This window comes from Acanthaster planci, linkage group LG13, assembly GCF_054643075.1.
Source record: "Acanthaster planci isolate LZ-2023a linkage group LG13, COTS_SCS, whole genome shotgun sequence".
In the NCBI taxonomy this organism is placed as follows: Eukaryota; Metazoa; Echinodermata; class Asteroidea; order Valvatida; family Acanthasteridae; genus Acanthaster; species Acanthaster planci.
Genome location: NC_141789.1, coordinates 13,145,556 through 13,161,506, shown reverse-complemented (window position 1 = coordinate 13,161,506; position 15,951 = coordinate 13,145,556). Strand labels below are relative to the sequence as shown.

Genomic DNA, 15,951 nt, shown 5'->3' with positions numbered 1-15,951 from the left:
TTTCAAAAACACTGCAGTTCGTGGCAATGTTGTAGTCGAGTACTTTTTTCCGATTACCAAGTACTGCCGAGTACAAAGACAGGGCGAGTACTTTGCCAGCCGAGTACAAGTACTGTTTCCGAGTACAAGTACTTGCACTTCCGAGTACGAGTACAAGTACTTCTAATTCCGAGTACGAGTACAAGTACTTCTAATTCAAAAGTAGTTTTATCTTAAATTAAAGACTCTAAAACCTGCCACTGTGTAAAAGAAACACTGAATGCAGATGACATGGCTACAAGAACAAGTGATTTGGTTAGCAATGTCAAGGTCACTACACCGCGATGCAGCAGTTGACACAACGTGCATGGCGCAGCGAAGTCTATTTTCCAGACTCAATTATTCACATGCCTGCGATTTTCTGTATGCTGGGTGCGTTGTTAGAATTTTCGGGTCCACTAACCACACTAACCGGTGATGACTCAACAGTGGGCAATACTTATAGGATTCTAAGAACCCCCTCAACAAAAAGAATCTATCCTGTGCTGCATTGTTTGGAAATTATTCAAGTCGGTTGCTCGCTTGTGAAACTGACAAGCGGAGTTAACAGTTTTAGGGGCTAATATCATCCAAAATATACTGGGGTAACACATACACTAAGAGTGGCCGTGTAATTCGACCGCATTCCTGTTCACAAATTTGGTTTCCTTTCAAAAACACTGCAGTTCGTGGCAATGTTGTTGTCGAGTACTTTTTCCGATTACCAAGTACTGCCGAGTACAAAGACAGGGCGAGTACTTTGCCAGCCGAGTACAAGTACTGTTTCCGAGTACAAGTACTTGCACTTCCGAGTACGAGTACAAGTACTTCTAATTCCGAGTACGAGTACAAGTACTTCTAATTCAAAAGTAGTTTTATCTTAAATTAAAGACTCTAAAACCTGCCACTGTGTAAAAGAAACACTGAATGCAGATGACATGGCTACAAGAACAAGTGATTTGGTTAGCAATGTCAAGGTCACTACACCGCGATGCAGCAGTTGACACAACGTGCATGGCGCAGCGAAGCCTATTTTCCAGACTCAATTATTCACATGCCTGCGATTTTCTGTATGCTGGGTGCGTTGTTAGAATTTTCGGGTCCACTAACCACACTACCAATGCCCAAGTAAATCGCGGAACCATTCTGATTACAATATAATTTGCATATGTGATTGGTTAAGTACGCGCACAGGTGGCGAATGGGTCGTATACGTTAATGGTGTCACGTTCGGCCTTCTCTTTATCAGAACCGTATCGAATATCGGGTCATTGGAGTCGATATTTTTGTAACTTACTTTAACGGCCGTGGTAAGTTAACTTAAAGGATTTTTTATCGAGTACTGTTAATCGAGTACGAGTACTTTGATGCTCCAGTACATTTTTTGGATGTCGAGTTCCGGGTATTTTGTAGCCCGAGTACAATAACTGTAGTTCGAGGACGAGTACTTGGACGTCCGAGTACGAGTACTCTGAAAACGGTACTCGAGTAGTACTCGAGTACGAATACCGAGTACGAGTACTACAACACTGGAAACTTCATGGACAGGATCATCTTCAGAGCAAGTAAGTCGTGATTTAAGCAGCTATCTTTAGCTTAGCCTAGTAGTACTTGGTAGAGAGCGGGTTAGCAATAGTGCGCATGCACTTGGGTGTCACGTAGAATGTGGGTAGCAGTGTTGTAGTACTCGTACTCGGTACTCGTACTCGAGTACTACTCGAGTACCGTTGTACTCGTACTTGTACTCGGACGTCCAAGTACTCGTCCTCGAACTACAGTTCTTGTACTTGGGCTACAAAATACCCGAAACTCGACATCCAAAATATGTACTCGAGCATCAAAGTACTCATACTCGATTAACAGTACTCGATAAAAATCCTTTAAGTTAACTTACTACGGCCGTTAAAGTAAGGTACAAAAACATCGACTCCAATGACCCGATATTAGATACGGTTCTGGTAAAGAGAAGGCCGAACGGGAGACCATAAACGTATACGACCCATTGGCCGTCTGTGCGCGTACTGTGCGCAAATTATATTGTGGTACTCCAGAATGGTCCCGCGATTTATTTGGGCGTTGGCAGTCTGGTTCCTGGATTCGAAAATTCTAACAACGCACCCAGCATACAGAAAATCACAGGCATGTGAACAATTGAGTCTGGAAAATAGACGTTGTGTCAACTGCTGCAACGCAGTGTAGTGACCTTGACATTGCTAGCCAGATCACTTATTCTTGTAGCCATGTCAGCTGTATTTGGTGTTTCTTTTACACAGTGGTAGGTCTTAGAGTCTCTAAATTAAGATAAAACCACTTTTGAATTAGAAGTACTTGTACTCGTACTCAGAAGTGCAAGTACTTGTACTCGGAAACCAGTACTTGTACTCGGCTGCCAGCAAAGTACTAGCCCTGTCTTTGTACTCGGCAGTACTTGGTACTCGGAAAAAGTACTCGACTACAACACTGGTGGGTAGTGTATGGATTAACGTATCATCTCGATATTATTGGTTGGTATTGTGTAGGCAACGGACCAGAAGACAGATTGTTCCAAAATAATGAACACGGAACAACTAATTTCTGAAATAACCAATACCTAATTGCAGTGGAACGTGTAAAAAAAAGCTACCGAGATTTTTATCAAGGAAATAAATATGAGCTTGGCCGGTCTTAAACGTGCGTTCAAGACCTGCCAAGCACTTATTTATTCTCATACATAAATACCTTTTTAGTCAAAGAGTCAAAAGAAGTCAATATATGATGGATTTCCAACGATTTTGTTCGAGAACTTTACTTTCATTTTCCCGAACACCCCCGTTTATTTTTTGGAATATTCCTTTTGCGAATTGTCCAATGAGCCACTTGTGAGTTGAATAAAATTTATTACACTGAGTTATTTGATTGCACACGAACGTAACAATTTAATTCCCCGACTAACGATGTTGTTGCTATACCTCGTGATTCGGGGCAAGCTTTTGCATATCGCGACCAGCATCTCTGGAATGGACTGGTTCCTTTGTGCCTTTCTTTTCTACTGGGAATAGTGTACTATTGCAAGGCGTCTCGTGTGTAACTAAGCAAAAAGCCTGCCCCGGGTCACGAGGTATAGCAGCAGCGTTTTTAGTTCGGAGAATTGAAATTGACCAGAGTTATTCAAAGGTCACTCGCAAAAGATACCGTGCACGATATGGGGCCGATGGGTAACCCCCTTCCCACGTCCAATCCTTATACACACTCTAGACTATTGTTACCTATCCAAATCGGCACCTCAGTTTCGCGCATTGTGTAGGTTCATGACTTGTGTACATGTGAACACGCACGCTCGCACAACATGGATTCACATCGGCGAATATGCGAGTTAGTCGGCTCTCGTGAACTTCAACGTCGTGCAGTGAAGTCCTCGGTGCCCTCACTGGCATTTAGACCCATTGTCGTCATGGTGTAATGTTTAACTTTAATGAATAATGTTTTCAAGTTCCTCCGTGTTTGAATTATCACTCATATACCCCCTAACATGTCGAACCCTGTTCATTAAATGAGATTCCTATGATTGAAACACAACCACGGCTAAATTTAGCTTCATCTTCAACATGGGTTGTCCATGTTTGAAGTGATAATAAACTATGAAGGCCACTAATTGTCAAATTTTCAACACACACGTAGCCCACTTGAAATAATGAATTCTGTGAAAAGAGAAGTGAGTGGTAGAAATGTACTGTACATGCAGATGTACCGTGCATTATGCATGTAAGCCTATAGGGCTCTTGGCGACGATCACCTGCTGTGACAGTTTGTATAGATACTTCTGTCTACCATTCGTCACACAAGCGTTATCCCCCACAGAGCTGGATTTTCGAGTCGACTTTCATGCACACGTCCCGAAACTCACAATGACACAAAAGCTTAGTATTTTACATGCGACTGGACCCCAATACCGTGCATGCGTTGCACTTGACGTTCCACAACTACGTGGGGTCCTGCGGTGTGGTGTATACAATGTATATGCAGTGTGTACATGTACATGAACGTGTACATAATATGGAACGCCAAAGAGGCAAAAACTTGGAGGCAACACATCGATCGTTCTTCAACATCGATCGATCGTCCCCTACATCGATTGATCGTTCCCTACATCGATCGTTCCCTACATCGATTGAACGATCTCTTTTGAACGATGAAGAAAGACCGGTGAAACTATATCGATGCCAACTTAACGAAACCTCTTCCAGCACCAAATAAACACGTGTTCCCTATAACCGTAGTCCACCAGGACTCAAGGCTACCCGTGTTCATTACTAATAAGTCTGGTCCTGAGCCAATTGAGTTGTCAGATGGGTGTTTATATCTAGTTTCCTCGTCATGAAACTGAGAATATTTTCTTTTTTCCCCTGGATGGGATGGGATGGGAAGCTCATTGCCAAAGGAAATTATAGTTATACTTTATTATTTCTGAAAATTGCGTGGCACACTCCTGCTGCAGGGAAATTATTTCATCTTCGGCTATAGCTGAACGTGCAGAACTTAACAGTGTAATTTCCATGGGCTAAAGATTAATTTCCACATGTATCACAATGTAATTGTGGAGGACGGACAATTATAATCGAGCCTAGTTTTTAGGAATCCAAAGTACATCAAAATCGTACATGCATAGTGAAATTTGTTGAAACAGATAATGGGAACTGGTGTATTGAGTTTGATGATATTATTGTACATTGTCTAAACCATTACCAACATGTAGGGAAAAAAGAAGCATAATGGTTTTGGCTTTTCCTGTTTTCACAAACAATGGTTCCGACTGGACAAGAAAGACAGGAGACATGAGACAAGACAGTAGGATACACTGGCAGGATAGACAACAGTTAAAGATGGATGTGCTAGATGTGGAGACCAGACCTTTAAAGAATGGAAGTAAATTGGCATGATTACATGATCTGATTTTCATTATTCAAACTAATAAGGTAGGTTTGGCAATAATACGCGCTACATCTGTTTCGGTAACAGGGCCGAAAAATAAAGATTATGCACATCTTTCACCAAGAAAGTGTTCAAATGAACTGCTTGATTGAGGAAGTTCACTTACTTCTTGCCAATGTTAATGAAATAATCATTGAAAGCGTTAGCAATATCAATGTCAAAATCAATTTTAGCATCATTTTGCGTATAATAGGACGGATTTTGTTTAACGTTCGTTTTACTGAGCAATGAAATAATAAGCGCCCATGTATTTTTAACATTATGTTTCTCTTTATTAAATTGTTCACCCAAGTAATTTTTCTTTGCCATTCTTATAACACATGTTAATTTGTTTTTAAACTTTATGTTGGCAGATTTATTATGAACTGTAGGATTCTGAAGATATTTTTATGCAGATTTTTTTCTCTGATTGAGTTATAGATTCCTTCCGTTATCCAAGGTGGTTTTGACTTATTAATATAACTTCGGAGCTCACACTGTGGAAAGTTTTTGTCATACACAATGTAAGAAATTCTCATAGGCCTCATCGACATTATCTGGCGCAAGTTCATCTTAATCTTAGATAATACTTACAGGCTACCAAAGAAATTTTCTTTTTTTCATTTGTAAGAATACCAGGTTACAAAACTTCTGAAGTTTCTTTACACGGTTCATTTTAACCCTCTCTTGCTCACTTGCTCGTCAGTCAAACGATGATGTCCAGAGATTGTATCGGCGGTTGTATAGTCCAAATGATACGAAATCCTTTGCTTTCTCTTAACATCCGGGCGATAGTCTTTTAGGATCCATGAGACAGCCGAGATTATACGCTCTCTTTGTTGTGCTTAACAATATGCATATTTTATTTGTTATTTTCGACCTCGTCGTAGTTAGCTTGGGGTCTCAGGGGATCGGGAATGGAAATAATAAACTGTGCGTATATTGGACTAAGTGCGAGTTATCCATGCTTCCATTGAGAAAGTGAGAGGCAATACGGGCGATTCACAGTAGTGCACGTACAAGAGTTTGCAACGCGTTGACCATTCACGATATGCAAAATCTGTCGACTCAATACGCGTTTGGAAAGGGTCGACAGATTTTGCGCGTTGTGATTGGTCAACGCGTTGTAAACTCTTGGAGGCGCACTTTTGTGAATCGCCCGTATTGAAACAAGTGGGCAAATTAGGTTGAGATATTTTAAATTCAGAAGGAAATAGTGTGTTCATCAGTGTTATGGAAGTGCATAGCTAGATAAGTAGGTCAATGAATGACAGAATAGTTCCGCTGGTTCTGCCGGTTTCGCCAGGATGTTATCAGTGCGGAAAATAAAATTTGTATCCACCTGGACTAATTACGTTTGCCCACAGTGGCTAAGGAGCGACCCATAACAACTGGCATCCGATCTAGGGGAAATAGAAATGATATTCTTTTCGTGGTTTGAAACTGATATCAACACCCACCCAACAACTCAATTTATTGGCTCAGACGAGACCGGCGCGTAATGAACACGGGTGGCCTTGAGTGCTGGTGGGCTGTTACAGGTATGCCTATACCTGGTTACAGGGAACACGTGCTTTTTGCGGTACTGGGAGGGGTTGCGTAACGTTGGCATCGATGTAGCTTCATCGGTCTTTTATCGTCGCTCTTTCTCCATCGCTCTGAGTCGATCAAGAGAGATCGATCGGTCGATGTAGGGAACGATCGATAATGAAGAACGATCGACGTGCTGCCTCCAAGTTTTTGCCTCTTTGGCGTTCCATAATATTATGGGTGTACATGTACAGTACGTTAGAGAGTAAAACGCGAGTACAGCCCCAGCAGCGGCTAGCTTCCGAGTCGAAACTCTCTCATGAATCATGCATGACATCATGTGAATTTGGCCCAATCAGACGGTTTTATTCGCCCCCATAGCGTGGTGGGTCAAAAAAACATCGCTGCAGACCTTGCTGGTAACTTATTGAGGATTAGCATTTTTTTCTGGTTCTCCATTCCAGCCGTATCACTAGCACCGACAACCGAGGGCTCGGAGCGTGCGTTTTGAGTGTAAGCCCCAGTTTCTTTTTTCGGTCACTCGTGGAGAAGCTGTCCTGATCGGGTTTGTGAACCTTTGCGTGTGGCACTCACAGCAGGAACAGGAAATTTACGTTTAAAGTACCAAACATCGGTGGATTTGTTTGGAAAAAGAGCGGTTACTTCATTTCTCAAAGCCCATCGTCTACCAGCGCCTCCACGGGGTGTGCTTTGCACAACGCCAAAAGAGACGGGTAAAATATCTTTAATTTTTTTTTCACACCGTGCTTTTCTGACCAATAAAGTGAAAGCGCATGATTTATGTTCTCATGTTTTCGAGGCTTTTTTTCTTTTCTTTTCTTTTGCCTCTGATAAATTGCCGACCCTGAGAGGGAAGACCACCGGCCTTTACTTTTCGTCGGCCGTTTTTCCGGCACCTGGACACTGACTCTTTATTTCTAAATTTGCTTGTCTCGGGCAGATTGCTTAGATCCTTTTTTATGCCCTTCGTGCAAGGGTGGACTTTCTCTTTACTTTGGTAAATTTAGAAACTCAGAAAATTTAGAAATTTAGAAACTTAGAAATTTAGAAAATTTAGAAATTTAGAAACTTAGAAATTTAGAAAATTTAGAAATTTAGAAACTTAGAAATTTAAAAACTTAGAAATTTAGAAAATTAGAAATATCTAATTTGAAAATTTTGTGCAAGGGTGGACTTTCTCTTTACTTTGGTAAATTTAGAAACTTAGAAAATTTAGAAATTTAGAAACTTAGAAATTTAGAAAATTAGAAATATCTAATTTGAAAATTTTGTGAATTTTGTAAAGGCAGGGTTCTCATGAGTTCTTATTGACCATTGAAGATTCTTCGTCATTCTGTAGGTTTTCCGCCCATTTTCAGCCTTGTTTCGTTAAAATTCATTATGGTTAACTTCCATGTCGTCTCTGAAATGTACAACCTTTCATATCCTACGTTTAATTTGTCTTCATTGCCTCATAGTTGCACTTTTTCAAACAATTTCATACGTTTATTGTACGTATTCGTGAAAGACAATTTGATTTAGTTGTCCACAAATTGCCCAACGCATGAGGGAATATATTATAGACCCTTTATAGTTAGAGCTCTGCAGTATTACTCTGAAGTGAATGATAGCTCAACAGTTCAGAGCAAAATCTCTGCAACTATTTGTATCTATTTAGTAACATGACTTTCACTCGTTTTCCGACTTGTCCAATCCAGATGTGCGAGCGAGCCGTAAAGCATAAATGGTTCTTCTTATTATATATACCCGCAATGTGTTGTGAGATTGTCTTTCATAAACTGCGATCGCAAAAACTGCCAGTCAAAAGGAGTAGGACATTCAAAAATTGAAATTAATTGTGTGATTCTCTACCAGTTGCTTCGAGTGTTGTCTCGTTACAGTGCTCATAACAATTGCAGTTCCAGAAAAATTATTAGTTCAATTTGAAAGCGCGGACAGTGCATCTTTAATTAACGGCGGACTCTCTCCTTGCCTTTACTTTAGAAATCTGATGAATCTGCTCAACACTGCAATGAAGTAAAAAAATGCACGTGCATAGGAGGAACTTTTTTTTGTTGGAAGGAGACTAACACCATGATAACGAAAAAAATAGATGTTTTAACGATTTAATACTAGTTCCATACGTTCAGATCGATGGATTAGGATTTGTTGCGTAGCTTATTTAGTACAGCTCAGAATATAAGTGGGCGATACACGTTTATGGTTTCACATGCATGGAAAGATTCAAGATAATTTCATTGGCTTAAACCATGAAGAATAATTTGCATGGTGAAAATGAATTATAACATTGAATAAACTGCGCCGATGGCAGGACACATAATGATTTTCACGTGGCAAAGGATTTTAAATCGAAAATCATAAGGTTTTGTTTAATTTCTGGGAATAAAACAATGAAGCCATTAAGTATCAAGACCAGGATTCACGTTGATCATTGACATGCGTACCCCCCCATGTACTTTTTTCACTTGCAAAAGTGGAAGTATGGGCAATGAGTGATACAGAACACATTTCACTGCAGGTGTTTTTCCGCATAAAACTTTTTATGTAATATTAGAAACACAGGGACGATATTCCTACCGGGTAGACCTCTGACTTGTACCGAGAGCTTGAGATGGCCGTAAACTGGGGTGGCGTCGCTGGTATCGTCGTCTTCTATCTCTTGATCCTTCTCGTTGGGTTATGGGCCTCCCGCAAGAGCAGAGGCTACAAGGACCAGGAGCAGACGATGTTAGCTGGCAGGAGCATCGGTTTGTTCGTTGGTATCTTCACTATGACTGGTACGTTTTACCAGGGGAAATTTTTGCTTTCTCATACACGTTATGGGGATAGTGTGCGATGGAATAGTCTTGACTGATGACGTCAGTGATTGAAGGGGATTTTCGATGTTGTAGTACAGCGCCCTCACACAACTATTTTTGACGTTCTCTCACTTACGCCCTAGGGATCTCGTAAAATTCGCTCGTCGCCCAGCGCCCGCACAGGTAGCTAGGAAGAGCTGATGGCTTTGCACTGTGATTGGCTACATTGTGCACGACCTGTGACCGCGAGGTTATCACTTCCCGTTAGAGAGGCGTTATTTAAATTTTTGGGTTCGCCAATCGCAATTGCATAGTGTTGGCTATATGATAAAAACATGACCTTGGTACAATTTCTGAGTTGCAATTTATCTTCTCACTAAGTATCACTGATCACCTGTGTTTTGGCGATATATTTCAAATAATTGGTTATCTTGATAGATTTGGATCAACGAATAAAGCGTTGTGAGAATATTTTCAGGAATGAGAAAGAAAAAGAAAAATATCGAATTGATAACCGCCGCTTGTGTAGAGCATTGTACGCCTGGCAGAAATTTTTAGTCAAGCATGCAGCGTTTGCACGTGCGCTTGCACGTGGTTGAAGCTGCCCGGAGGAATATATACGATCACCGTGGCCAAGGCGGTCCACACGTGGTGGTATTGTTTACATTACAATCCAGTCACGTGGGTAAAAAGGCCTATACTCCTGCATCCGAGTGTAATGCGCACGCATCCTACTCGTATTCATAGGACTAACCGCGCGAACGCACTCCGACGAGATTCCAAAAAAGACTGTTCGAGCAAGCGCTGGTATGATCATTGAGTCGTTAGAGGGCGCACTGTACACAGCCCGTCATCGACACAATTAAGCTTTTGGGGGCCAAGACAAGCAATCGAACTGGACTGAAGTTCTGTGTTTCACAGTGCAGCCATTCATTACCAAAGACTCCTTGGGGGAGCCTGAGAGTAAAATTATCAAGTTTCGTCTTCATTTATTTTAACTGAGTAAGTACCATTAGATATGGTGTTCTATATAGACGACAGAATTGCATCGTGTCGTGCCGTCGCCCCCGCCCCGACGCCAAGACGCAACGCCACGACGGCTCCGTCTCATTACTTTTATGCTGTGTTTAATGCATGGAGTCGTAGGGTCGCGTCGTGCCGTCGCATCGTGCCCTCGCCGTCGCCTCATTACTGCTGGAAATAGGGGGCGTCCTTAGAGACGGAGCTAAGTTCCATACCAATAGATACCATCACATTATTATATCTTGAAGGCCCATATGCACGCATATTATTCTTCCAGGACTTGTTACATAGGCTCCCTATTGGCCGTGATAATTACCTGCCATTTTCAGAAACAGTAAGGCACGACACGACGACATCAGGACGCGACGGCTCAACGCGACGCTACAACGGCAAGGCGCGCTGGTACAACGCGGAAGCATCAACAAACAACACGACGCAACGGCACGACGCAACGACACGACCACACGACGCGGTGCCACTACGGCACGAGGCAAAGCATTATACACAGCACAAAAGCAGTGAGAAAGGAGGCGATGCTACGACCCTACGGCACGACGCCACGGAGCCTTCGTAGCGTCACGTCGTGGCGTCGGGACGACGGCATGGAGCGGCGCAATTTTGTCGGCTATTGAACATCTTAATTAGATGATGATTTGACCTGACCGATAAAGGGATTGCAAGCCATAGTGCAATAACCCTAAGTGCAAAGGATGTTGGCGGATAATCCTTGGACAATAAACGAAAGAGGGCGGGCAAGTAGTTTTGTGTAAACGGTCGATTTGTTTTGGGGCTGGCGAACTCAGTTATCTGATCAACACAAGATTGAATGGATTTCTCAAGGTGGTGTCATTCTAAAAATTGACGATATACAAATTCATGTATCTAGACAAAAAAAATTCGAGTTAATATAAACATGCAGTAGACGTCATAATGTTCAATGTTCCTTGGTTGTTCTTTTTCAAAGCCACCTGGGTGGGAGGAGGTTACATCAACGGAACAGCGGAGAAGGTTTTCAAACCGACCAAGAATTCTGGATTGGTGTGGACGCAGGCTGTGTGGGGTTACGCGACGAGCCTTGCTCTCGGTAAAGTGCCTTTTCATCTTGCACGTTGAAAGAAAAGAAACACGGTTGAATGAGACAGGATTTTAATCAGTGGCTGATTGAAATTTTATGTTACCAGTGTTCTGTCTGTGATCCACGTATAGTCCGAAACTGGGAGATACCGACTCCGATCTCATCTAAGCAGCTGCAAGCAATAACCAGCCCTGTTTGTCGATAGATCGTCTTCTTTTCAAGGGACACTAAGCAATTGACATTTCAACATGCGGATTCATACGGTGGGGAAAATAATTTAATTCATACTTTGAAAAAAACAACAGATCCACCAAATAGCATTCTCTATTTACCCTCCGTCTTCTGAAACAGGTGGTCTGTTCTTTGCCAAAACTATGCGTTCGAAGGGCTACATCACCATGCTGGATCCTTTTCAGCTCAAGTACGGCTCCCGCATGGGCGGGCTGCTCTTCATTCCTGCTCTGACGGGAGACGTTTTCTGGACGGCTGCCATCTTGAATGCTCTAGGTACTTATACTTTCTGCATGCGGGTTTTTTTTTGGGGGGGTAGCTGCTTTTACACAGTAACAGCTGCTTTGAGAAGATCAGATTGGGAAAGTGTCTTCCATCTCTCTTTTCATCTCCGTTAAGGAGATCCTGCATTGTACAGAATAACTAAGCAACTCCTAACCGCACTCCAGACTTCTCTTTTACGATCGCTTGTGTTGAATAGGGTCGACCGTCAGCGTGATTCTCGATCTTGACATGACACTGTCTGTCATCGTGTCTGCGTGCATCGCTGTCTGTTACACGTTACTTGGTGGCTTGTACTCGGTGGCATACACTGACATTATCCAACTCATTTGCATATTTTTTGGCATGGTAAGTTGTAAAAACAAAGTCTGTATAAACCCGTATCAATGAAGAAAGATCAAAAACAGTTACGTTGTATTTCTTTTGTTTTAATTTAATCCTTATATGATCTCCAGAGAAACCTAAACCTGAATACGAAAAACTAAAAAGAAAGTAATTTTGGATAGTACTTGTACTTTAGAGATTGAATAGAATGCTTCAGTAGGAAACTTGTGCGGATTCAGATTTATAAAGAGCAAGTTTGTAAAGGGCAAAATATGTGTTTATTATGATTGATGCAAGTTCATTGTCCTCGTCGTGCTTCTCCCGGTTCACGATTTCAGTGGCTTTGCGTTCCCTTTGCGATGACCAACGAGGTGGTGGAGCCGATCGGGTCAACCGCCTCGGAATGGCTTGGCACAATCGAATCTCACCAAGCTGGACTGTGGGTAGATTCCGCCCTGATGCTTGTAAGTCCGAAGGCATTTACTTTGTGGCTTCTTTTGTTATTCATTTCTTTGACAAAATCGCCCAGTCTTGCATTGTGAACTTGAACTAACCGTCTGATCAAATCTTCAATCTTGGGTCATCTCCAAAATCGGAATTGTGATGGTGATATGGTATTTGAAATGCATAAGTTTCCCCCAAAAGATATTCATGCCTCGAAACATATCCATATCTCAGCACCTGCTTATATTTTTTAGCATACTTGATTTCCTTTAAAGTAAAACAAGCAACCCGTCAGGTGCTCTCGTTTTCTGTCAGCTGAGGATCAAACTGCCAGGGAAATCCATGTGACCACAGTGTAAATGTGAATGTTTACATGTACATGTACTTGCATGCAGATATTCGGCGGCATACCATGGCAGGCGTACTTCCAACGTGTGCTTTCATGCAAGACCCCGGGAAAAGCTCAAATCATGTCCTTCGTCGCCGCCTTTGGCTGCATTGTGATGGGCGTTCCCTCGGTTCTTATTGGTGCAGTGGGAGCGAGCACAAGTAAGTGGGCGTGGTGAACTCCTTCCCTTGAAAAGTCACATACTTGCAACAGCAGATACGTGTACCGATTTTGGAACACATTACATTAATGTCATAAATGGCGTTTGCCGGTGTCGATATTAAAAAGTGCCACGATTTTTGTCCCATGGCATAATACTATTCTCTCCTCTACAGACTGGAATGCAACGACCCTTGACCTTGAAAAGACTGACCCATATCGTCGTTCTAGCATTATACTCCCGTTGGTCATCCAGTATCTCACCCCTCCTGTCGTCTCCTTCATCGGTCTCGGGGCGGTGTCGGCGGCCGTCATGTCGTCAACCGATTCCTCGGTTTTGTCCGCCAGCTCCATGTTCACCCACAACGTCTACAAGCTGGTGTTCCGTCCTCGGGTAATGCGCACAAAAATGCCTCACTTTGAACCGACCTCCACAGAGTTGGGGTTACTTCGACTATTTTGGGGTCACTGTATTGTGAAGCCATGCACCCTTCTTACGTCATCTGGATAATGATTGTCGCATTTCGACGATCATAATGAAGCTGTGTGTGTTATTCTGGAATCACCGTCAGCAAATCAAATAGGTTATCCTCATGTCTTTAATTGCCGGATTTTGCATTTTGTTTTATTGCTGCTTTTGCTATTGTCTGGGTTTTTTTCTTTATGCCAGGTTTGAAAGAACGGTATGGTTTAAGCTAATCTACCCCCCCCCCAATTATTTCGACCCTCCTCAATTTTCAATCCTTTCTAATTAACCTGACTCTAAAGATCTAAAAGCCATTAAGTGAAATATAACAAGATCATTGTCGAAGATACTTCCCCGGAAACCCATTCTCCATTGGTGTTTCTTTTAATATCTTCTTGTTTGCAAACAGGCCAGCAAACGCGAGCTAGCGTGGGTGATGCGTGCCAGCACCGTCGGTGCTGGTGTCATAGCAACGGTTCTCGGCCTGTCCATCTCCTCCGTCTACAAGCTCTTTGTCTTTTGCTCCGATTTTGTCTACGTTGTGCTGTTCCCTCAGCTCTTGTGCGTGATATACTTCTCCAAGTGCAACACGTACGGCTCTTTGCTAGCCTACATCGTGGCCTTGGTCCTGCGTTTTGGCGGGGGTGATCATGTCCTTGGCATACCCGCCCTCATCAAATATCCCTATTATGACGAGGAGGAGGAAGTTCAGCTTTTCCCCTACAAGACTCTGGCGATGTTGTCGTCACTGGTAACCATTCTGGTGGTGTCTTATTCCCTGGATTACTTGTTCAGGAAGGGCACCATCCCCAAACGGTACGATTTCTTCCGTTGCTTCGTCAACCTTCCCCATGCAAAGCTCAGCCAGGAAGAGCACAGCAACCACGAGGCAAATTTTGACTTGAAAAGGTGCGAGCCAGTGGTCCCGTCGAATCTGGGAGGTGTGTGTGCTGACGAAGAAGTAACATACAAGGAGTAAAGATCCTTACCATAAGCACGGGGCACAGGACTTATTACAAATGCTATACTTATCGAAAGAACAGACCTCAAACGATATGCATGTGTGTCATGTGTTCTCCCCCCCCTGCAAACACACACCCACATAAACTGAATTTAGCGTGGTAAAAAAAGGCACTTTCCACGAAAGCGTGGAATCGTTTTACCAATGAACCCCGAAAAATAGCACAACTGCTCAAGCTGACGAAAGTTAGCTCGTGTGCTGGAGTTTAACATGCACACTGAATTACAGGTTTCTAGAAGAAAATGTCAAATATTTGGTTTGCATATAGCGTACATGTGGTCTCTGTTATATCAATATGGCCCCAAAATCACAAAGACCTTCGCTTCCGTTACAGAGACTCTGTCCGATATAGGTTTACTTTTTGCGGGAAAACTGATCTGGTTGGACTGCGTAATATTAAAATAATTAAGTGAGTTTATGATGAAGGTATCGATAATAATGAAGGTATCGATAATAATGAACGTATCGATAATAATGAAGGTATCGATGATGGGATCTGTTTGGGTTTTGAATTATATACGGACGTATGGTAAAGTCAGTTTTGGCAGTCTTCCTTTGTTCCTTTTTAATATTATGTAACGTGTTGGAAGGAGATGATATGATTTTTATATTTGCATAACAGGTGAAGTGTATTCTTAAATTGGTCTAAAATCGCTCTCAGATAGCTAATGTTTGCGGCTTGTTTGGAAAAGTTTTGAGATGTTAGTGGGTGTGTGTGTTTTGTTGTAATTTGGGAATCGCTTAGTATAAGGGAACTAACAATCGATAGTTAATAAAATTGGCCAATGGTAGATAGATTTGACACTTTAAGAGATTATTTGGCACATGATGTTAATTTTTCGTGCTATACCCCGGCACCTGAAAGGGCATTCCTTTACCCTCCCCACCGTTTGGCCTACGGGACTTTATTTTCACTGCCAGTTGCATAATTATCAATTCGTGAAACTCCAAGTACACCCCTTGGTATGGGTCAAAGAAGAACTGAAACTCATGTCCACAAGTTGACCTCTTAAACTTCCTAATTTTGTCTTCTGCGTGTTAAGTTCGCCGGTCGGCCCCGAGTTTAAGTCGATTTGCAAATCTGGATCAAAGACACTGCAGGCGTTATGTCGCGCTCTTGTGTGTATCACTGTCAATTATTCTCCGCACAAGTGAACACTGGAAAGCAGTCTAATTTTGGGGTTAAATCGTTTTTGTGTGTTCGTTTGTTTCGATATTTATATT

The 15,951-nt window shown here is 42.3% G+C and overlaps 1 protein-coding gene across 3 annotated transcripts; it reads left to right on the top strand.

The window, feature by feature from the left end:
- Nucleotides 1–1,401: 1,401 nt before the first annotated feature.
- On the top strand, nucleotides 1,402–15,537 carry LOC110983419 (high-affinity choline transporter 1-like). Of its 3 annotated transcripts, none has more exons than XM_022242664.2 (10): nucleotides 1,402–1,583; nucleotides 6,960–7,229; nucleotides 9,071–9,293; nucleotides 11,302–11,421; nucleotides 11,764–11,919; nucleotides 12,125–12,273; nucleotides 12,588–12,713; nucleotides 13,089–13,242; nucleotides 13,417–13,634; nucleotides 14,116–15,537. In XM_022242664.2, exons 3-10 carry the CDS (start codon nucleotides 9,128–9,130, stop codon nucleotides 14,683–14,685), a joined length of 1,659 nt encoding a protein of 552 aa, XP_022098356.2. In that variant the 5' UTR covers nucleotides 1,402–1,583; nucleotides 6,960–7,229; nucleotides 9,071–9,127; the 3' UTR covers nucleotides 14,686–15,537. The 3 variants fall into 3 exon arrangements, with proteins under 3 accessions (XP_022098356.2, XP_087001205.1, XP_022098358.2); XM_087145079.1 differs by lacking the exon at nucleotides 1,402–1,583 and adding an exon at nucleotides 2,275–2,293; XM_022242666.2 differs by lacking the exons at nucleotides 1,402–1,583; nucleotides 6,960–7,229; nucleotides 9,071–9,293 and adding an exon at nucleotides 9,309–10,316.
- The last annotated feature ends 414 nt before the right edge of the window (nucleotides 15,538–15,951 follow it).